Source organism: Sipha flava, unplaced genomic scaffold (assembly GCF_003268045.1).
Source record: "Sipha flava isolate LNK unplaced genomic scaffold, YSA_version1 257_pilon_pilon, whole genome shotgun sequence".
Classification (NCBI taxonomy): domain Eukaryota; kingdom Metazoa; phylum Arthropoda; class Insecta; order Hemiptera; family Aphididae; genus Sipha; species Sipha flava.
The window spans coordinates 708,110-732,476 of record NW_020272911.1 but is presented as its reverse complement, the minus strand read 5'-3'; the positions used below and the strand labels follow the sequence as shown (position 1 = coordinate 732,476).

Genomic DNA, 24,367 nt, shown 5'->3' with positions numbered 1-24,367 from the left:
GAATTTGGATTGTTTGAATCAATGTTAGAACCTTTAAGCTATGAAGTTCAACAGTTGGAGAAAGAAGACAGATTCTGTGTTTTTTCGTTTGATGAAATGGAAATTAGCTGTGAAGAATCATATGATAAGAACCGTGGTAAACGTTATGGAAAGACTACTCTTGGTAATGGAAATAAACTTGGAAATAAACTTTTATTAGTGTTACTACGTAGTGTAAAGAAGAATTTGAAACAAGTAATCGGTGCTCATATCACAGATGGGGCCCCTGCTCCTGAATTATTTAAGCAGTTTATTTTTGATTGCATAGAGTTTTGTAAACATGCCAGTTTGAAAATTGTCTAAAAGGTTAATTGTTTCCAAAACAAATGCAGATTTTGTACCTCAATTAAATTTTACTATAAATTTTCAATCACATATCAACCTAGCAGATAAAATTTCAAATGAATCACTTTTTGTAAAAGAAAATAGAATAAGAGATAACTTAATAAAATTAAACGAGAATGCAAAATCAATAAAGGAATTACACAGTAAATTGCAGGACACACATAATGATGATGCAGAAAAACAGCAAAGATTTTTTTATATCACATTTTCATTAATAACAATCATCAGTGTAGGCTTAAGTATACTTTAATGTATATTAGATTTAAGAATATTTGTCATAATGTTGAAAAAAATATGATACAAAAGCTCTACGAAGATATAAATTTAGATAACATTAAGGTAAAATAAACAACAAGCGAAGTACAGGAAAATCATTGCCCAAAATTATGTAATGGACGATGATCTTCCGTTTAACATGGGGGGTGTTAAGAACCCCTTCTTATTATAAAGTACTGCTTAATAGTTAGTAAGTACATAAATGCTGAGTCGCATTTTCATCGACAGCCGTCGCCATCGATCTGCCGGTGTAGCTCCGGCAGTCGAGTACAGTCGAGCATAAACAACATACGCGAGTCGTCCGCATTAATATTAATAATTAAAACTTAATACTGTGTCATTATGATAAATTAATATATATAAATAGTTCGTCGGTTGCTGTGTTTTTTTGTGTTAAACATTCCTATTTACGAACATATTTGTCTTCCGTTGGAGCTAACTGACGGGACATAACACCTTTAATTGTGGTAAAATGTTAGGTACGATACATTTATTTCTAATTGTGTACATCCTGATAAATGTCTAGATTTATGATATCCCTAGTGACTTGTGATAAAGATTAGAGTTTGCCGCCATTTCTTTACCTTTATGATCGTACATATTATTAAATTAATTATCAAATATTTTCTTCGGGAAATTAAATTATACGTATCGCCTACCGAACATTTTGCAGAAATATTCAATTTCATTTGATCGGTAACATTATAAATCATTGAATTTATTGACCACAACACAATGTGTTGATAAAAATTATATTTTAAACCGAATCGCAATATTTAAAGTTATAACGTTTTATATTTACTACTACATTTATATACGTTTATTTTATAAGAAGAATCTACGAAATGGATTACCCAGATCCAGATGAAGAATATGAGATGATGCATGCCGATGAGTTAGAAATGATGAACGAAATGGACTTTGAGAATGATGGTAATTTTATTATAATATTTTTATAATAAAAATGTTCATTGTTCACAGAATTAGGTTTGATCGGTATAATGTGTAACAATTTTTAAAAAGTATTTGGTTTTTTGACATAAATATTGTTTATATTTAATTCTTATAAGTTTAATTTTTCTTCAATTTTTCTTAATATAAGTTTTTGATGAAAACCATTCAAGTATACTTGATCAAATTATATAAACACTGAGGTAATTTACAATTATATATCAAAATAACCTACGTATAATTGTTGCAAGAAATGTGACGACTATTATAAGTAATAAAAGAAGAATAAAAAAGACTTTAAATTACCATTAAATTCATAATTTATAATTATTTTCGTAAGATTACAAAAATATTTATTTTAGTAAGGGTTGCTATATTTCTAAATTTAAAAGACAAGTTAAAATTAGGAATTTTTTGGTTTGGTTATATACCTATGATTATACTGAATAAATACATTTTTTTAAAAAATATACATACATGAAACAAGTTTATTCTTTATCTCATATTTTATATGTGTTTATAATATATAATTAAAATATACATTTAAAGACTGCTATATGTAAAATATTTAAATATGTATTTACCTTTATAACAATATGTGTGCTATTCAATATTGTTTACAGTTCCAAAAATACATACACCAAAAGATTCTAAGAGGAGTTTAAATTTTTATTCGCAAGATAATATAGAATTGGAAGGAAATTTAAATTCATCCAGTGACCTTAATGATGTATTACCTTTGTCTCAGACATCAGTGGTTTCTTTAAATCTGGATGACAATACTAAAAATGAAGTAAGTAATTCAATGACTAGTTGTACCTAAACTATTAAGAGATTGAAAATGAATAAAGTAAGTACAGTGTCATCTAACAGATTAAAAATCATAGTTGAAATACTGATGGGTAGAATATAATTCAATTTTAGGTACAACAAAATTCTGTAGATTCTCTTAACAATAAAAGGCCATTGGATGATAAAGATTTATTTGGAGATGTTGATGATATTGATTTTGAAGATGAAATGTGTAAGTATTATACTAAAACATTGGTATAACCATTATACATTATTATGATAAGTAATATTTTTAACCATTTAATTTTTGAATTAAATAAAAATAAACTCAGGATATTCAGTTGGTTTTATAAATTAAATTCAAATATAATAGTTAGGTAAGGAATAAAAAAAAAAAATTTTAAATATTTTTTAATTAAATGTGATTGATTGTGTTTCATAATACTTTATGGAAAATAAATATTTTTGTTGATTTTTAAGGTTTAATCTTATATACTTGTTACCTGAAGCAATAAAATGTTAAGTCATCTGATTTTATATTTATAATTTTTAATTTTACATAATTATATTATTTAACTACCTTTAAATAGTTGTGCATTTATTGTTTGTTCAATCAATAATTAGTGTAATAAATTATATGTAATTATATGCAGTGCTTGACTTGAGGGGAAATACAAGGATAAGGAGTACCCTGATTAATTTTCAGAAATGTTAGCATCTCCATACTATTATTACGTTATAATTATAATGCTTAACAAGTTTTGGGAACAGTCTTGTTTAATAATTATGCTTAAATTCAGAATTCATTAGGTGCATCTATTTATTTTTATTTCAAAGAGAATTTGATTCTAAATTTAATGTTGATTAAATATGTAGAATAAGTTTTAGGTTTTTAAGGATTCGAGAATATATTTCTGATATAGAAAACCATTTGTCTTTTTTAATCATTAAAGTAGGTGGTAAACTATGTGACCGCTTAATCTTATTAAATATTTTTAAATTTAAATGAGGTTTTGTAATATTTCAATAATTTTATTTTTAGTTAAACCTGTATCAAAGCGTCAAAAATATATTGAGCCATTATCAGACAAAGAAACAAAACAGCTAAATCTAATTAAACAAATTATTGATGAAAGAAAAAAATTTAAAGCTGGAAAGAGATCTAACTTTTTATCATCTGCTATGTACCATAGCACAAAGTAATATTTTAAATAATAACAATTAATTATTTTACGACATCTTAAATCTAAAAGTATAATAATTTTGATTTGTTTATTTTTTCCTAAATTTTTATTATTTAGACAGTAAATTTTATTATATTTTTTGTTTTGTAAATGTTTGCTTGTTGAATATTTGTAAAAACATAATCTAATAATTTTGTTTTAATAAAAATAAAGTTATTTCACATGAAACCTTCTTTTTAGTACTAATCAATCATATGAAAGTGTATCAAGAAGAGTTCCATCATGGTCATTTTTTCCTGCAACTGATGATGAAAATCAAAGAGTATACATACGTTTTAAATCCGAAGATGCGGTACAAAATGAAGTATGTATTTTTACGATTGTACATATTCAATGTATGCATTATACTTTTTCAATGTATTCAGTTAAATATATATATTTTTTACTAAAATTTAGATATCAAGTTTATCTTGGCATACAAAATCTGTACAATTGCTTTCAGAACCTATAGATGAGTTGATTGCTCGTGCTTATGAAAAGGTTTCATTATTTGTTTATCCAATAAGTTTATACTATTTTATTTTAACTATAAATATTATTTTAAAAATATTTTAAAGATTGAAAATAATAAGACTATGCAATCAGAAACAGATACAAATAGTATAAATGTCATAGAAAATGGAATTGACAATACTGTAGAATTATGGGTTCAGAAATATAAGCCTACAAGATACTTAGATTTATTAAGTGATGAAAGTACTAATAGAGTTCTCTTGCACTGGCTTAAACTATGGGATAAAGTAGTATTCAATAAGGAAGTACATAAAAAAAAAAAAATTTCAAATGATGCCTATGTCAAATCAGCTGGTAAGTTTTCTATTATTTATTATTTAGTAATTATTTAATATATATATATATATATATATATATATATATTTTTTTTTGCTGAGCTTGAACAATTTAGGTTATTAATCATTAATATGAAAAACTTATAATTTACCCTTTTTTTGTAACTTTTTAGCTTTCATGTTTAATCATTATGTTTATAATTTATTATATGTATTATTTTGGTATATTTAAATACTGAAATTGTAATTAATACATTTTAGTAAATCAATTTTAGTTTTTTTTATATGGTATATTAATTTATAATTTTTATAACTTTTTAATGATTTGTTATGTTTGTCATATCCACTATTTCTCTAACACTAAAATTTTATTTTCTTACTGAAGTCTGTAAGGTCCTAAATTTACTAAATTATTATTCTATAATCTAGCATTATTAACTAAGTGTTATATAAATATTTATATGCATTAAAAATAAAATAAAAACATTACAATAACTATTAAAAATAATTAATCGTGGAGATATCATTTATTTCAGTATCATAATTTTAAATTAAAAAAAACCTAATTTTTCTTTAGTAAAGTATTTTTGTATTTATTTATAAATTAAAAATATTAATGTTTTATTATTATTATTAAATATTTATTTAAAATTAATTAATTTTAATATAGGAAAATATTTTTCTAAAAAACATCAAATCTTAGATGAAGAATTAGATGAAAATAAGTGTCCTAAATATAAATTAGCTTTGCTATGTGGACCACCTGGTCTTGGGAAAACTACTTTAGCTCATTTAGTAGCACGACAAGCAGGTAAATTAATAATTTAGTTGTATGGAATTTAAACAATTACTGACATTTTTTCTTTGTTTCTTAGGCTATAATGTTGTTGAAATAAATGCTAGTGATGATCGTAGCCTTAACAGTTTTAAAGTACAGCTAGAAGCTACCACACAAATGTCTTCTGTTTTAAGTAATGATAATAGACCTAATTGTTTAGTTTTAGATGAAATTGATGGAGCACCAGTAGTAAGTTTAATTATGAACATTTATTATTACTTATTTATTTTGTATAAAATATCTATAATAACTTATAAGTATATCTAATGATATCTATGACAAAAGCAATATAAGAAAAACTTAAAAATATCTAAATTATGATAAAATTATACAACATAAAGTATGAAATAATTGTATAAAATATACTAGCTAAAAAACCTAGACATATATTTTTATTATTGCTATTATTTTATACCTATAGTTATTTAATATTATAATATATTTATAAAAGAGCAAATAAGAAATGAATTAATGAATATTTAAACTTAATTTTTTTTTTTTTAATGATTGATTAAACTTCTTTATTATAATATAATATTTTATTATTTTTTCTTCTTTCTTTTTCATATTTCTTAAATTATTTAATTGATGTACAATTTCTTAAACTAATTTAAAAATAAATTAAACATTTTTGTATTTCAAATATAGTTCCAAACAAAGAAAATATTAGTATTTTATGTTAGAGATACATTTTAAGATTTTTTTTTATAATTAAGGTCATCAAATTTTAATCAGAAAGCATTATTTAATTAATTATTTTTGTGTCTACTTAATATCCTAGTCAGTTATTTTTAATAAATCACTAATACCATTAATATTAGCAATTTTTGTCCTTTTTTTATTGAAAATATTTATTTTTTTAGTCATCAATTGAATACCTTGTTAAATTTGCTACTGAAAAAAATGTTAATCGTAAAAAAAAAGCTGATAAAAAAGAACAAAAAGGTTTTGTATTAAAAAGACCAATAATTTGTATTTGCAATGATATTTATGTACCAGCTTTGAAAAATTTAAGACAATCTGCTTTAGTATTAAATTTTCCTCAAACTTCATCAATCAGGTATGTTTTATCATTAAAAGTTATAAATCACTAGGCATTATTGTCAAAATATTAATTGTTTCCTACAGATTGGCTGAGAGATTGTTAGAAATATCAAGTTATGAAAATATTAAAACAGATATGGGAGCAATGACAGCACTTAGCACTAAGACAAATAATGATATAAGATCATGTTTGTCAACATTATCTTGCTTTAGAAATCAACAGGTGCGTTTATCCCATATAAAAAATTCAAATATTGGCTCAAAAGATATGCAAAAAGGACTTTTTACTGTGTGGCAAGAAATATTTCAAATAAAGAAAAGGTAATATTATATTTTGTTACTATAATGTAGCATTATATTATATATAAGTTTCTGTGTGAATTTTAGTTTCTTTGAAAATAATTCAACTAGTACGAGTAATGGTTACTCAAGCAATAATAATGTCATGAAAGACAGGTAAATTGTTGTTTTAAAATTAATAATAAATACAATAAGTGTTAGAGATATATTATCATAATCAATCAATTAATATTTTATATTATTTTTAATAATATGAATTAATTTAAATATGATGAGAAAAATGTAATTAAACAATTATTATGGTTAGGTTTAAAAGTAAGTTAAAAGTCGAAAACCGACGTTTAATAAAATCTGATCTAAAGAATCTTTGTCTGTAAATTTAAAACTTCAAATAATTTTAGCCATATATGATTTAAAAAATTGTAATTTCCTCAAAATATTTTATTACATCATTAATTCCATATTCTCTTCACATTTTGACTATAAGTTCCTTAGTGTGGGTTAAGTTTTACATTTCAAAGTGATTGTGTATAGTATTATTCTAATAAATGTATTATGTAAAATCTTAATTGTTCAATATACCTATAGTGGTACTCTTACAGATTAGTACTGATTAATAATTTAAGTTAAGATTTTTTAGTTTTCTAAATTTTTAACATCAATATGATCATAGAGAATTACCAAAAGTTCAGTATATTTTTAATTTTAATAGGTAATTTACTGAAATAAGTTTATTTCTTTAATGTTATTGAAGAAAAAAAAATCAAAACTTTAATCTTAATATATAAATTAAACAATAATTTGCTTAAAATTGTATTTATAAATTTAAATTATACATTTGCAGAGACTTAATTTTTTGAGATATTAGTAAAATTTAATTCTATCGTAAAAATATTTTAATATTTCACGGATTTTTTAATTGTTATGTATGTAACAAAGTTGTATTATTACTGTAAACATAGTTTTAATTTAATTTTTATTGGCTTTTGAAAATTAACTTATTAGAGTATTTGTTGATATAAGTTGTACATATTTTTTAGAATAAACTCTGTTTTACACACTGTTCAAAGTTATGGTGACTATGAAAAGCTAAGTCAAGGAGTTTTTGAAAATTTTTTAGTTCTTAAACACAAAAATTCATCATTAATAAATGTATGTATGTCAATTATTTACTATAATTTACTAAACCTATATTATTAATTTAATATATTTATGTTTAGATTACTGAAGGTTTAGATTGGTTTTGTAATTTTGACAACACTATTAGAGTAATTAACTCATTTCAAAATTATTCTCTTTTTCCATACCTGTCATATAGTTTTGCTGCTTGGCACTGTTTATTTGCTACGTTTAATTGGCCTAAAATTACTTATCCAAGTGCAGAATATGAAGTGAGTTAAAAAATGTAAAATATATTTTAAATTATACATATTTTATCATTGTCCATCATTAATTTATTTCAAAATGAAGTATTATACATTGATTAAAAATAAATACTGTGAATTAAAGTTGTGAACATTTTATTGAAATAAATGTAAAACGTATCACAAAACAGAGTGACCAAATACATCTATTTAAAAATAAATATTAAATTTTATTTAAAGTCAATAAAAAATTAATAATCAAACTTATAATATGATTATAATCTTTACATTACATTTATAAGCAAATTCAATTTTCTTTTTGAATTATTGGTATTTACTTACCATAATCTTTTGAAAACCAATTAATTTTACCTAATTCTAATTTGTATTATTGGTTAATATAACTGTTTAAGATGTATTCAAATATTCCAAATCTCTATTCTCATCTAACAAAAACATGAAAATTAATTAAGAAATTAAAATTTAAATACATCATAATATATATGAATCACATATAATGTGTTACACATTCATAAGACTTAATTTTATCTAAGTATATTATTGTTTTTTGCCATTATATATTAATATAGAACTATTATTAAATATAAAAATGAATAATTAATTTACAAGTTAAAAATATTTATTCACAGTTTTCCATATATTTAAAGTTATTCTGTTTTATGGTTGCTATATTCAATTTGATTTGAAATAATTTTATAGTGAATTAAAAAAAAAAAAATAAATAAATGAGTTTATAATTGAAAAAATGTAGAAAGGTAGATGAAAAATAACAATAAGTTGTTAATTATCAGAAATATGTGGATAATTTCTTAGGTAAATAAATGCATATTTTGGACTAAGAAGTAAATGAAAATATGAAAGTAGGTATTAGAAATATATCTGTATTGATGGAGAATAAGGATAGTGTCCTGTTTAAATTGTATTCATATATATTACTATTTAAAATTATGATTATATATGATGCATATTTGTTAATAATTATAGGCAACAATTAAAAAAAAAAAAACATAAACAAATTATGGATGAAATAATGTCTGGTATTATCCCAAGGATTCGAACATTTCTTCACCGTGATCAAGTTTTATTAGATACTATGCCATTAATTATGCATATTGCTATTCCAAATCTTAGATCTGTAAGTATATATATATATATATATATATATATTAAAACATAACTTTCCTTAGTTAATATAGTTAAAAATCATTTTATTTTTCTTATTATGTAGATAAGTATCCAATTATTTACTCAAAAAGAAAAAGAAGACCTTGAAAAAGTTGTTAATATCATGATTGATTATGGCTTAAACTATTTCCAAGAAAGAGATGCTGATGGATCTTTTAATTTTGTACTTACCCCGTAGGTAGATTATTAATTTTAACATTTTTATAAGTTAAAAAAAACACTAAACGAAAACTTTACGTTTATAGATAATTATAGTTTCCATAACAGTGTTGCTAACTGTTAAATGTCAAACTTGAATCAATTAGCATTATTAAAAATAATAATTTGTAGTAAATTTTCTTATAGTTTAAAGTCAATATTAATTTGAGACATATCAATTATTCTTGAAACCCATAAATTCCATTAGATTTATAGTTTATTATAATTTGAATCATCGATAAAGAGATTTTTTGTTACTATCTTAAGTAGTTCATTAATATACTTAAGTTGAATTATATTTATTTAAATGTATATTTTTAAAATTATAGAAATTCAAAACAAAAAAGCTATTTTTATACTTGGTTTTTTATAATATTTTATTATTTTAGTATATTAAACTTTATATAAACTATATATTTTTTTTATATTCATTAATATGGGTTTTTAAAAATATATTTTTTATCATATTTTATCATAAGAATGTATATTTATTATTATTATAATTTTTTTATTTTTTTTTTTTTTTTGATATTAATAATTTACTTTTACCTTTGATTATTTGATTACTTACATTTTAGTTAGTGCTGACTTTAATAAATTGTATGTTAGTAATATAAAAATGAATAACTATTTAGCTAATTTATGTGAAGTACCCATTATTTTTTAAAATATTTAAGGACCTATGCAAAATAAATTGCTCAATATTTAGAATAATAACTGAATTATTAATGAAATTTAATTATTTTTCTTTAGTCGTATTGATGAAACGGTCAAATTTCCTGGTTTAGAAACATTTCCAATTCCTAGCTATGTTTCAAAACAAATTGTTTCTAGAGAAATTGAATTGGAAAAATTAAGGAAAAGAATGCCTCCTATAGAGTTTATTAATGCCACTGAAAATATTGATAAATTTGATGATAATGAAAAGTCTGTTTCTAGTCCAAAAAGTGTTAAAGGTTAGTGAAAACAAATACAAATACAAAAACATACTAATTTAATAATTTTAATTATTATTGTTATTGGTATATTTGAGGCCATTTAGTCCTATTGCTGCTATGCGATATCATATCTCTATCTAATGTTAGCCTTTCTCTATCTCTGATTCCTAGGACCTTCAGATCTTTTACATGATTGTTCCACCTCTGTTTTAGTTTTATTCAATTTGGCTTCCTCAATGTTTACTATTTTATTTTTTGCTTTCTACACATGTTCTGTCGTGTTAAGTTTTTTTAAAACACCTACTATATTAGTTTCATTAAAAATTCTTTTAATTCTGTGTCCAATATTATTTAATTAACAATTTTAATACAGTAGATTTTTTTAGTTTATTTTATTTTCAAATGGTTAATTTTGGTAACTATGTGCCAATTAAACGATTAATTGAAACTTAATATTATAATGTTAAATACTTGTGAGATTTAAATATGAGGTGGTCAATAATAAAACTTAGGACATAAATAAAAACGTGATAAAAGCAAATTTCTATAAAAGAGTATGACTGGATTAACTCCTCTCATTAATTTTAACTGACTAAAAAAATAAGTGTTAAAAATATATAAAATTATTACTGAATTATTAATACTTTTACAAATTTTTAAACTATTTAAATTAAATACCTTAGTGAATTTGAATATTTATTATATAAGACATAAGAATATTTATAAGTTTTACATGTTTTCATATAAATAAAATAACTTAAAAATGATGGTTAATATTTTATTTTTACTTTACTCTAAAGTTCAGTGCTTGAAAATGAAGTATTACATTTTTCAGGTAACATATTTTATCTAATAGTTATATCATTATTTTAGGTACCCAGAATAAGCAAATAACACCAAATCATTTACAAAAACTTACACCCAAAGCTGTTGGTCCAACCAGAACTATTGTAAGTATTGTTCTATATAAATTTATATATAATATAATTTATATATAAATTTTGAGTTTTTAGTATACATATTTATGGTCTATGGATCAGATTTCTATTATTTTTATAGTCATTAATATAAAAATTAGGAATTTTGCAATTGGGTATATTTTGTTTATTAATTAAATTTTAATTCCCCAGTTTTTTTTTTTTTACCAATTATTGAGCATCTTAGACTAAATTTTTGTCACTTTAGTAACTTGTAGTTTTGCCTTGTTGTCTTAATGTTTAATTGAGTTTACATTAATTTTTTACTGATAAATATATTTTGTATAAAAATTTGTTTGTATTTAAATATTTAAATTATATCTGTATGATATAATTTAAAATGATTAAGTATACATTAATTATGTATTAGATTCTGAATATAACAAGAAATTTATTGATTTTAAAATGATAAATATATGAAAATATGTATATACATTTTAGTTTTCTATATTATCTTTCTTTCAGATTAAACTTATGTTTAAAAAGTTTTTCATTGTTCATTTATCTTTTAAAAATTAACCAGGATTGATTCCATTATAGAGTTATTTTCAGAAAAAATGAAAAACTTCTGAAAGTTAAGCTGAAACCTATGTCAGGTTAAACCATCCTGGTTTGATTTATAAGAAAAACTTTCCAATATTTTACAATTTCTTGAGAGTTGAGTACTTTGAACATTTATAGATCACTAGGTCAGATGTCATAGTAATATAACTATTATACATTTAAATAGTATTGCATTGAAAGTTTAAGTGTAACTTAAGTTTGGTTATGCGAAAATGTAAAAAATTCTAAGTATAAAATAAACAATTTACCCATTATTTATTAAAAGATATACATATCACTGTAGAATCAATAAATTTATCACTTTACATAATCTAGAAAAAGAAATTAAACTGAAAATTAAATTGTTTGAAATTATAAAACTAATTTAATTAAAAATCTGCTGTTTTTTCCTCATTGAATAGTTATATATAAGGTAAATTAATTAATACCTATTATAATAGAAATGTTAGGTAAATGTAGGTACTACAAGTGCCTTACAATGTAATTCTTTAAACATATTATATATATATTATGTTTTATGATTAAAAGTAACACTGAACCGAAAACATCAGTGTGCTAATCATTTTTCAGACTTTTAAAATGTTAAGCGCTATTTAAACGAATATTTGTTAAATGTCCGTAAACAATGGTTTTATAGAAAAACTCTTGGCAATATTTTCTTATGATTACAGTTTAATACTTAGGGAAGAAATCACCCAAGTAGAACATTTCGATTTGCTTCATTACTTTCAGTATTTTATGGACAATATTTTGTACAAACAAGTAACGTTGAGTTCATTTACTATATATATTATACACTGGTCTGTATTGTTATATAATTTTTTTTTGTGAATGTTTAAACATTTTAGTAATTTTAAATTGTAGGCATTAGTTAATATTAAAACGTCTTAATGTTTATTCCTGCTTAGGTTCTTAGCTATATCATACATTTAAAACAAAAGGTATTAGTTTAAAATTTAAATAAGACTGTTAACAGTCAGATTATTTTACCAATTGAATTCATTTGGTGAAATCATATATTTTGAAATATTACATTCAGTTGCAGTTTCGCATATGATTTATTTTTTAGAAATTAATACATTTTATAATTGAATAACTTATGAATGATAAATTAACGTAAATACGTGTAGGTATATATATTTAACACATACTAATTTAATTAAATTTATTAGTTACTAATGGCGTGAGTTTAGTTTGTAAATATGAATAGTTTTACTTTTAATGTTTAGAATTTTATTCAAAAATCACTCTTAAGTGGCCGATAAACGATTTGTCTAGAAGACTATCACACCCCAATATAGTCGTTTAATAGTGTTTTGTAGTATTTTCATGTACTTGGACAAAACACCCTATTCGATTTTGTGGGTGGTGGTTCGATGTTTACGATCTCCGCTAGCGAGGGTCGGTTACAACGATAACAATACCTACTTACTATAAAAGGGTGTAACTGTTTGACTAATAGTGTGTACCCGACAGTTATACCATGTATTGCTTTGTGATTTATTAACATGCATCCACTTCCATCTTGTGCACTTGCTCGTGCCCCTTCTTGTTTCCGATTGTGTGGGATTATATAGTATATTATTATTATAGTTCTCGTAATGATAATGATGGTTATGATGAACCACATGATTGATATTATATTAAATTTTATTGAAATAAGTTTGGCGAACTCCTTTTTTTAATGGTCTTAATACTACGAGTCGTAGTCGTTTGCAATTTACAAACGTTTCGCATCGCTGGAGTCTTTGTGAATACACCCGATTAACATGAGAAAAGAAAAATAACATTACAGTGCTTGCAATTATGTACTCAACTCTTAATGGACGTTTCACTTATAAAACAACCTTATGTTAGTTGCATTTCAAACTAAAATTACTCATTTTTAGTTCTATATAGCAAATGGAATTATATTTTATTGATTTAATTATATCGAAGTTACAGTAAAAATTAGTTAAATGCTGAAAATATAATTTATTTTCCAAAATGAATTGTAATAAAATTCTATGATTTTCTTTTATACAGATATGAGTTAATTTGTATATTTTTCTATTACTATTTACGTTTATAACTCGTAACACTTGTACTGTTATGCATACATTGAAAATATTCATAGTTCAAATTCATGCAGTAGTAGTTTCTATCACTATGATTAATTCTATATTGTATAATTTAAATCCCTCAATATTTATTTTATTTTCCAAATGTTACGAATAATTGATTGAATATTTTGTATTAGACTGACATTATATATATATAGCGTTATTTTAATTTCATCCATGTTTCTCTAGTCATTTTTAGCAAACTATTGGAAATTTATTACGCCACGATATTTTTTATATAGACTTTGATAAATTATTTTTTTTACTTACTTACTTTATTTGACTTTTATACTTTATTTGATTTTTAATATATTAAAACTGTACAAAAGGTCAGCGTATATATGTTTAAAGTAATAAATGATCTCGTGTCGTGGTGAATAATATTATCATTATATATTTTATATAATCTATTATCAATGATAATATTATACGGCTCTTTAAGCTTCTTTAACTGTATACTTTTTATGAAACGGTTAAGTGACGTATCTCAAGCAGCGATAAAACTGAAAAATCATAAAAAAAAATTTGAAATACTATCAGCACTGTGTACATTTACAGTTTTATTACCGCACTAACTTTTTCAGTCTAAGCAATTTGTTTATTCAAAAAAAAAAAAAAAATAGATGATGGATCTATGGTTTGTGGTTACGATTGTGTTTCGGATTCAAATGTTTTATTTTTTAACACTACTATTATTTGATGTAGTTTCACATTAGTATAATGTGAAAAAAGTAAATAAACAATTTATGGTGCATTTTAAACATTGGACTACTTTTAGAAATGGTAAGGGTCGCCTAATCCGTGGTTTTTTGGTAACATGGATATGGGGTAATGTTTACACAAGCCTGCGTACATTTTATTCTAAACCCCTTGCCCACAAAAAATTTAAATCACAGCACTGGGAACTTGGATTTATAAGTTTTACGTCCATCCATGTATTTTTATATTATTAAATATTATTTTTTAATCTTTGTTTCGAGTTGGTTGAATCCAATCGCAGAGCGAAAATCCAGTTCAAATCACCACAGATAAAGCATGTGGCGATTGAGTGCTGCGATAACCGTGACGACCGGGATATCACGTATCGGTGTAGAGTAATGTATGTTAAAAACGTGAAATCGCTCGAAGTACGGGCTCATTATATTTTTGTAACTTTTTCAACCCCACCAAGCGTTTCGTACGATTTTTCTGTAACTATTACCCGGTTAATATTGTGCAATCTGTCAAACGTAAGTTTTTCTTCTCTGATTTTTCGACCGATACGCTTCCGGAAAAAACATCTTTCGTGTTAAACTTTATGCATATCTTTGCTATAAATGCACACCTACGAACGCAATGCCGCGGTCGATCTAAATCATAAAAACTTACGGTCGGGCTAAGCGGGTGGTGGTATCGGCCGCAACAATATGTACTAACACTCACAAGCGTCACATTACAGGATTGCGTTAAGAGCGTGGCTCGTCGAACGTCCGTGACCGAGGCCTCGCTCTCCTATTCGTGTGCCGTGTCATCGCCGCCTGGACGATAAATAATGCACTTTATTACGCGGATAGCTTTTATACAATATTAATTGTCTGGTAACGATGTGTATTACGCACAAAAGACGGGACGCGCGCGAGTCACGCCCTCTTAGTTGCGCCAAAGTCATTAAGTCGCGCGTCTTTCATCGCCGCCGCCGTTGTCCTAGTGTAATCGCGGTGATGCAGAGCTGAAAAGGGCTTTATCTCTCTCTCTCTCTATTTCTCTCTGTTCGTTTCTTTCCGATGGCTGAGGGGTAGGGTTAAAAGGAGAAAAAGAAAGAGCATAAAAAGGAAAAAAAGCGCTGCCACTCAACCCTCGACTTGTAATTAATCTTGCCTTCGTATTGTGTGTGTGTGTGTGTTTTCGTATGTATTCTACAACGACGATGACTACATGTTATTTTATTTATTATTTCTTTATTACCGCGTACTTAGAACGTTCTCTCTCTCTCTCTCATTCTGCTATTTTTTTCTTTCATTGTATAACGAACTACTTTGCGATTACGGTGTTTGCATTATTGCTGAGCGCCGCGCGTACAGCATATACACTGGAGTACCGGAAAGGCCGTGTGATTTATTATTATTATTATTATTTTTTTTGCTTTTTAATGAGATGTGCGTTCCGCCAAAGGTTATCCCGAAAAAATACCGTTCTTATGATATTATAAACGTGAAACGGTACACACACTCGCTTCTGAAGCATATTACGTACTATAATTTCGTCTGCGATGAAAAAAAAAGCCAATCGAGGGCAAGAACGCGCCTTGTAGATGTTCGTAACGTCGAACTTCCGACCGCAAACCCTATACTTCGAGAGCCGGTTTAATGTTTCGATCGCCGCATACAAACCGCGACTTTATTCGACCGGCCCCTTTTTCGGAGGTCTAGCGCGAGGGGTAATACGACGTGCCTGCGGCCGTACGGGGTAAGGAGGGCACATGGAAAACGGAAGCTTTTTGTTCGCCGTCTATTGGTGGGCTGTTGTACCTATATAATTTACGTGTGCAAAACACGCCGGCAAGGAATGATATTTCTCTCCCTCTCTCTTTAAGAAAATATATAGCTTTTGGGTGGTCGGGTGTGCACATCTTTTGTCCTCCGACCGACGTCGTCGCACCGGGTGCGCTGCAGTGGTGTACTTATTTTAGATATAAATATGTATATATGTATACACACATTTGTGTAGAAACAATATACCTATATGTATGAAGCGCGGGTGCTTTGTTACACATTGCGGTGAAAAAGAGTTTACAGTTAAACACGTAGGAAACCGAACTTAAACACGTAGTATTTACATCAGTGGGTACTTATGTCGTTCTTCACCTACCCGCATGGCCAGTAGAGTGTCCAAAGAAGGAGTTTCTTGGGCTATATACCATCGAAATTTTTCTGTATGTGCCCATAAATCGTAATCTTATTTATATTTATTTAAAATGTAAATAAAACAGTGAAAGATAATAAAAAAAAAAATAAGATTTTTTCCATCTTTAATGTATGAAAATAAATTAAAAATTATTCTATTTTGTGTATGGTTTTAATTTTTGATGGAGAGAATTATATTATTTAAACCTCCTTTTTATATAAAATTATATCTACATGTCTGCTTATGGTTCCCGTGTTAGATTTTGTAATTTTGTATTTTACATCCGTTACTCCGACGCATCTAATTTTTTTGTCCCTGTTGCACGGTCGTCGTCGTTAAGCATTTGGTGATCCTTTTAGTTAAAATTTTAACGCGTATATTGTGTAGTTTAATACTAAGTAATATTGTTTCAAACGTATAATAGCAGACCGAAAATAATTTTCGTTACTTATATTGTTTTTTGTTTTTTAAAAATATATCGACAGTAAATTATGTTCTACACTGATGACTATTGTTTGAATGAACCATAGATATTCAGTTATAAGTCGTTAATAAATAATTGTTATTTGTACATTTTAACTAGAATGTTTTCATGGAATCAGTTCATAAGCCATTCGAGTAATGTTCAATAATATTCTCTTCGTTTCTGCATAAGTTGTTTTTAATACTCTTTACTCTGTATAGTACTATGATCATTACTGTTTGAAATTATATTCTTAGTTTAAAGTAGATGATTTAATTGTTATAAGCTAATGATTTAGTTATTCGTGGTAATTATTAATTTATATGAATGTTGTTTAGTTAATTATAATTACACAGTTTTTAATTTACTATTTAAAGTGTTAATTTATTAATCTTAATCTGCGGGATGGTGTATTGTTATCCGTTTAAAATGTTACTTCGATGAGGGTTGCTAATAATATTATTTCTCATTCTGTTAATTATAGTGGTAGGGTAAATTTGCATTATTTTTTATTTAAATAAATATTATTGCTCATACTGTAAATAAATGTAAATAAATTTAGTATTTTATTAATGCAAACTTTTAAGCTTTTTTTTAAGCACTAAATTTCATTAAATTTGAAATCCAAAGCTAAATATATAGAATAAATTGGTTTTATATCAGGTGTGTGAATAAGTCTTTCCCGTTTTTTGTAAGAGATGGTGCCACAAATACTGTGCGAGTATTTAATGGTTACATATGTCATAATCAAAGCTTATTCATCTGTCAACAATTCCACACTAACACATTAGTTGAAATTTTTTCGCATCATAAATTTTTGTAATCGTGAAAATGTCGAAATTTGAGCCGAGTCGACGTCATTTGCGGGAAGTTTCACTTTATTGGTTCAATTTGAAGAAATCTGCTGCCGAGGCGCATCGGTTGCTTCAGGAAGCTTATGGAGAAGGTTATGTCGATGATTCAAGTGTTCGTGGATGGTTTCGACGCTTCAAAAGTGGCGATTTCGACGTGGAAGACAAGGAGCGTTCCGGGCGGCCGCAAATCTTTGAAGATCAAGAATTGGCGACTTTGCTTGATGAAGATTCGTGTCAAACGCAAGAAGAACTTACTGAAGCATTGGGAGTTGACCGAACAACCATTTCCAAGCATTTGAAAGCCATGGGAATGATCCAAAAGCAAGGAAATTGGGTGCCGTACGAACTGAAGCTGAGAGACGTCGAACGGCGTTTTTTCACTTGCGAACAGCTGCTTCAGCGACATAAAAGAAAGGGTTTTCTGCATCGTATCGTGACTGGCGATGAAAAGTGGATCCGTTACGATAATCCGAAGCGAAGAAAATCATGGGGACTACCCGGCCATGCATCATCATCGACGGCCAAGCCAAATATTCATGGCGCCAAGCTCATGCTCTGTATATGGTGGGACCAGCTAGGTGTGGTTTACTATGAGCTTCTGAAACCGAATGAAAGGATCACAGGCGAGGTCTATCGACGACAATTGATGCGTTTGAGCCGCGCACTGCGAGAAAAACGGCCACAATACTCCGACAGGCACGACAAAGTTATTTTGCAACATGACAATGCTCGCCCACATGTTGCACAGCCGGTGAAAACATACTTAGAAACGCTCAAATGGGAAGTCCTACCCCATCCGCCGTATAGTCCAGACATTGCTCCGCCTGATTACCATCTCTTCAGATCGATGACGCATGGCCTGGCTGACCAGCACTTCCATTCCTACGAGGAAGCCAAAAAATGGGTGGATGACTGGATAGAGGCCAAACCGGTCGAATTTTTTCGCAACGGGATTCGTATGTTGCCAGAAAGATGGGGAAAAGTTGTAGCTAGCGATGGCCAATACTTTCAATAATTCATTTGTAACCATTTTTTCACAATAAAGGCTCAAAATTTGAAAAAAAACGGGAAAGACTTATTCACACACCTGATAATAACTGCATTAAAAGTATTCCATGTACCATCTTAATTGATCGAAAATTATACCTTATAGATTCTTTCAATATCCTTGGTTTTTTCCCCCAAAATTTAAATTGTTTGAAAAATTTAAATAAAACTCATTGATTGTACGTTTATCTTCAGTTGTATCTTATCTATATGAAAATATGTAACTTGGTTTCAGTAATACACTTATTAAATCTTGTAGGGTACATATATCTTATCGAACAGCTTTTCTCATATTTTTATTGTATAGCTTGTATTCAAAGTTTTTAACTATTCTTTCTTATTTATGATGTTGATATAAGATAAATTTGAAATTAAAAATTTTTATTTTTGCTATTTCGAATTAAAATGAATATTCTATATGAGAATAATATTAATTGCTTAAATTTTTTTATAAACAATTGTTCATGTTAAACTCGTTAACAAGCTAAACAATTAAACAATATATTTATAAGCATTTGTTATTACGGATTATTCGTCTCAATTTATTTAAATTAATACACTTAAATGTTAAAAAATATCGGTTATTCTTGTGCAAAGTATAATTGTATTCATTCACTATAAACGGTATTGAAAAACTCCATCGCATTTGGTTTATCGTGACTAATGATGATCCGAGTCCGTACAATATCCGAAATGTTACCGCAGTATTCGTTGACCGGTGACGATGTGTAGCGTCGGCTGCGTATTGGTGTGAGAAACACCAACCCATTTGTATAGTGATCATAAAACATTGCCGGACATTACTGACCGTCACTTCCGGTGGGAGAAGTAGTGTTTGGCGGTTGGGGCGTCGTCGTCGTCGGGACTATCTTCATCTTTTTCTTCCCCTCGTCTTCCCCGAGCTTATTCTCGTAAGCGCGAGTGTACGACGGCTCTGCCCCGACCACCTATCATTCATTCTCACTCATTCCACCCCTCCGTCTTGCTATCTCCTTCTCAAGACGCTCGCTCGCCACTTTCCTCCTCGTATTATCGGTCATAAATCCAACGCTAAGGCGCCAAGTTTCTTACTTTACCCGTACAGCGTTTCCTGACCCAACATTATACTGACCTTTGGTCTTTTTGATATAAAGTAGTTCTATACGTTTTAGCTATCACGTCCGGTCCACAGCGGTTTTCGATCCATTAAACCGTTTTAGCGTCCCGCACACGCGCGCGCGTGTTACATTATAGACTCGGGGACGGGAAAACGCCGACTTTAAGGGTTGTTGGTGGGACCTTGTATATACATATATATATATATACAAATGGATAAATATATACACGCGCGCCGGCCATATACGGTTTGTATACGAGTCGTTTAACCCGAACCAACACAGTAATACATTTTATAATCAATTAAACTCCACTCGTATATAAAAACGACATAGTATATATATATATATATATTTATATACTCGTACTCATATATATATAAGTATACACACTCACATAGTTTATATATATATATAAATATAGTGTGTTCATTTTCAAGCTTTAGTGCCGCTGTGGTTGGGCGGTTTCTTTTCCGTTTTCGGTCGTTTAAATAAGGGTACTGCCACCACCGCCGACGTCGTCCATGTTTGTTATTGCGTTTGTGCTTGCATGTTCCCACCGCGTAAACCTTAATGTAACTTAAAACATTTATTTATTTATTTACTCTATTATTTTTATTTTTTCAGAAAAAGAAAGACTTTTTTGGTCGTGAAATCGATTTGCCCGTTGCGCCCAAACACAAAGGTAAGCTGGTCAAATTAACGACCACTATACATATATGACAAAAGCGTATTAGGTATACACAATTATCGAAAATAAAATACTCTATATAAATAATCAGTATTGTATCCATTGCAGTATAACCAAGTTACTATTTGTTGAACGTATAAGTAATATATATTGACGATATCTCTTACTATATATGCTTTATATATATAATCCTTATTGCCGCATGCATGCATGCATTTTATTGTATCACTTTTAAACTTACAGACTTGTATTAATAATTCATGACGCAAGCGAGTTTTATCAATTGTAGAAAAATATCAAATTGTTTAGCTTACTCATTTTAGATTCTGAGTGAGCGAGGAAATGTATTGATTCTACCATGATGTGTTTTCATTTTTATTTATTTTTTTATGTCTACGCGATTTCAACCAAAAGGAACTGAGGTTTGATCATTGAAAAAAATTCGTCTATTTGGTGAATTTGAAATGTAACTTTTTTTAAAAATTTACCAGTTTTCAAAATAATAGAGAAAAACAGACGGATAAATAAAAAATGACATATTTTACGGATTATAATTTACAACAAAATTGACTAGTTTTTTTTTTTATTCCTTAAAGTTGCTTTTAATAAATTAATTATGAAGTAATTAGGTAGATAATATAATAATAAATATACCTAATATTATACTATTATCATATTGTAAACTGCTTTAGACAAAAAGCTTGATAACGTTAGTATTTGCTCAGAATCGTTTTTCAATGATACATTAATCTCAAATATTGAAAAAAATAATTCACCTTTAGCCCTATCTTATTTCTACATGAGCCCCTGCTTTATCTGGCCCGTTTTAATACTTATCAAAAGATAAAATTTCATTTTTATCATTTTTGTCATCTTGTACTTAATAATAGTTGACCATTTATAATAATTATAGTAGATACAGACAAAGGTATTAAAAATACCTTTCATTCTTTATTCTAGTTGAAATTCTATGAACGAAAATAATAATAATAAATACAATAAATTCAAATGTTCATACAATTCAAACCATACATATTTGAATTGATAATCATTTAATACAACTGTATTGAAAAGTTTTTGTGACAAAGGACAATATTAATTTATTTGTGTACGTTTCACAAACAATAATTAATCGACTTTTGCGAAGCACTGTAATATTTAGATGATAGGTAATGTTTTAGGTAAACTTTAGTATTATAGTAGAGTGAATTAATAATACGGTTGTGATTTCAACGTTTTCCGTTTTCGATGTGACAAAAGAATCATCATCATCCATCATTATATATGACGAACCAAAAAAGGTGTTATTCGTAAATATGTTCTGAAAAGTCGTATTAATAATAGAATAAAAATATGCGAATTGTGGAGACACTATGGAGTTGAATCTTTCCGTTTTTGAACCTTAGTCGTGTTATTTTTTGTCTCCTGAAAACGCGTGTTAAATGTATAAATATACGAGGATATGTACTAGATATTTCAAATTCTTCGTTAATCGCTGAGTTTGGGTTTTCTATGTGAATATTTTTTCATCGTATTGTCGTGGTGTACTCCGCCTCGTGTGTAGGTGGTGAGCCAATTACGCATTCGCAAACAAGAGCACTGCGTCCCGACTGTTTGTGCACACAGTTTTCGAGAGATTATTATTATATGCTATAGACGTAATGAGATTCGTGTCCGATATGCTCTGTGTTGACACATGGATGAGACGTGGAGCACCGGCTGTTGCTGCTACAGCGGCGGGTCGAGGTTGTTTTATTAATGCGGTTTTCATCCTGGTTTTCATCATAACAGGTTTGCGGTGTGCTCACTGTTTGCTCGATTAAAACCCTCAGCCCTCGAGGTGAATCCCGACAATATGTCAAAAGCTACCGACGGATTTTTATGTACCGTAAATATAATATGTATCTACCTCGTCGTTTAAAATTAATAGGTTAACGGTGAAAAGAACTCGTCGTTTTTATTAAAAATGATGGAGGGAAGAATGTCTATCGACCTGGTTTTTAAATGATTCCATTTTCTTTAAAAAAAAAAAAAAAACACTAAGATGTCGATGCGATAAAGAATTTCTGCACCTAATTTTAAAACATTTTATTAATTATATATTACACGTCATTATGTTTGTTTTGTTGCAGAATTTCGAGACGAAATCGTTAAAAGTGATGTTTGGTTTCATTTCAAAGAAGGCTATAGCAACGCGGTGAGAAAATTAGTGTTAATGAAAGATCTTTATTGATTGTTTTGTTTATTTTACTAACAATATATTTTTTTATTCATCTATATTAATCAATTTACTTTTAAATACTTTATTATTTTATTTTTATTTTATGTGTGTTTGAAATATAGACTAATCATATGAAAATAGCACTGAGTCTACTAAATTATTAATCCTCCGAATCTCGTCTCACTTTATTTTCGCATAACTTAACGTTGAGTACCTATTTTTATTTTATTTTTCGAATCATACTGAACAATTATCGCGTTCTATATCCCTTTTTTCTTTTAACTGTTTGCTAAGTTCCAATCGGATTGCTTGTTCAGTATGAAACTTGCCAACCATTTAAATCGTAGCACGTTAAACATAATATATTGTATACTTGTATCTGATTTGTTTCCCATCTCAAGGTACGGCGCGTGGCGCGCTACAGAAAAGTACAATACACGCGCCCAAAGATGTCTACGTTATTATATTATATTATTATTATATTAGAATAATAATATAAGCGTCTGTGCACCGGCCAAAGAAAATGTGGTGCGGCTCGTGACAAACGTTCGGGAAATACGCCGTGGTATCGTTTTTTCCTTATCGCATTGTGCTTTATTTCCGTTTAGTTTCATGATTGTTACTTGAGTGAAATCAAAATTGGTCTTGGTCTTGCGGTCTCGCAAAATTCTTGCTGCTAGACCAAGACCAAGACGGTCCTGGTCTAGCAAGACCAAGACCAAGATCAGGCTTGCAAAAACAAGACCAAACCAATACCGAAGCTGCAAGACCAAGACCATCACTACAAGACTCTTGTAGTCGTGCAAATTTTTTTTTTCCCCCGAAAACCCATTAGTTATCTAGATTTCATTAACTAATAATTTATAATGAAAATAATAATAAATTATTTGTATTCTTAATAAATTTGATCAATATTCGAGGAAATGACAAAATAACATAGTTTTTTTATACTTAGCAATTACTGAAAAATTATATTTTTTCCCAAAATCGATGAAAATGTCGAAAGTTGTCTTGCTCATAGAATAATTTATGACTTATGTCCATAATACACCTCTACTTTGAATCGAATATACTAATAATTGCTGGAAGTCTTTACGGACTATGGTAGATATCATTTTGATTGGAAGTACGTTTTTACTTTCGTTCGT

General features: G+C 27.6%; 1 protein-coding gene across 1 annotated transcript; it reads left to right on the top strand.

Annotated features, from left to right (window-relative positions):
- The first annotated feature begins 1,147 nt into the window (after positions 1–1,147).
- Positions 1,148–23,275, top strand: LOC112684733 (chromosome transmission fidelity protein 18 homolog). Its single transcript, XM_025556379.1, is given in 20 exon segments — positions 1,148–1,593; positions 2,235–2,404; positions 2,536–2,635; positions 3,446–3,602; positions 3,828–3,951; positions 4,044–4,127; positions 4,205–4,454; positions 5,106–5,246; positions 5,311–5,462; positions 6,137–6,333; positions 6,402–6,638; positions 6,705–6,773; positions 7,658–7,769; positions 7,838–8,022; positions 8,987–9,137; positions 9,231–9,361; positions 10,139–10,341; positions 11,197–11,273; positions 20,935–20,992; positions 23,131–23,275. Coding segments are annotated over 20 exon segments (2,787 nt in total). The 5' UTR covers positions 1,148–1,505; the 3' UTR covers positions 23,232–23,275.
- The last annotated feature ends 1,092 nt before the right edge of the window (positions 23,276–24,367 follow it).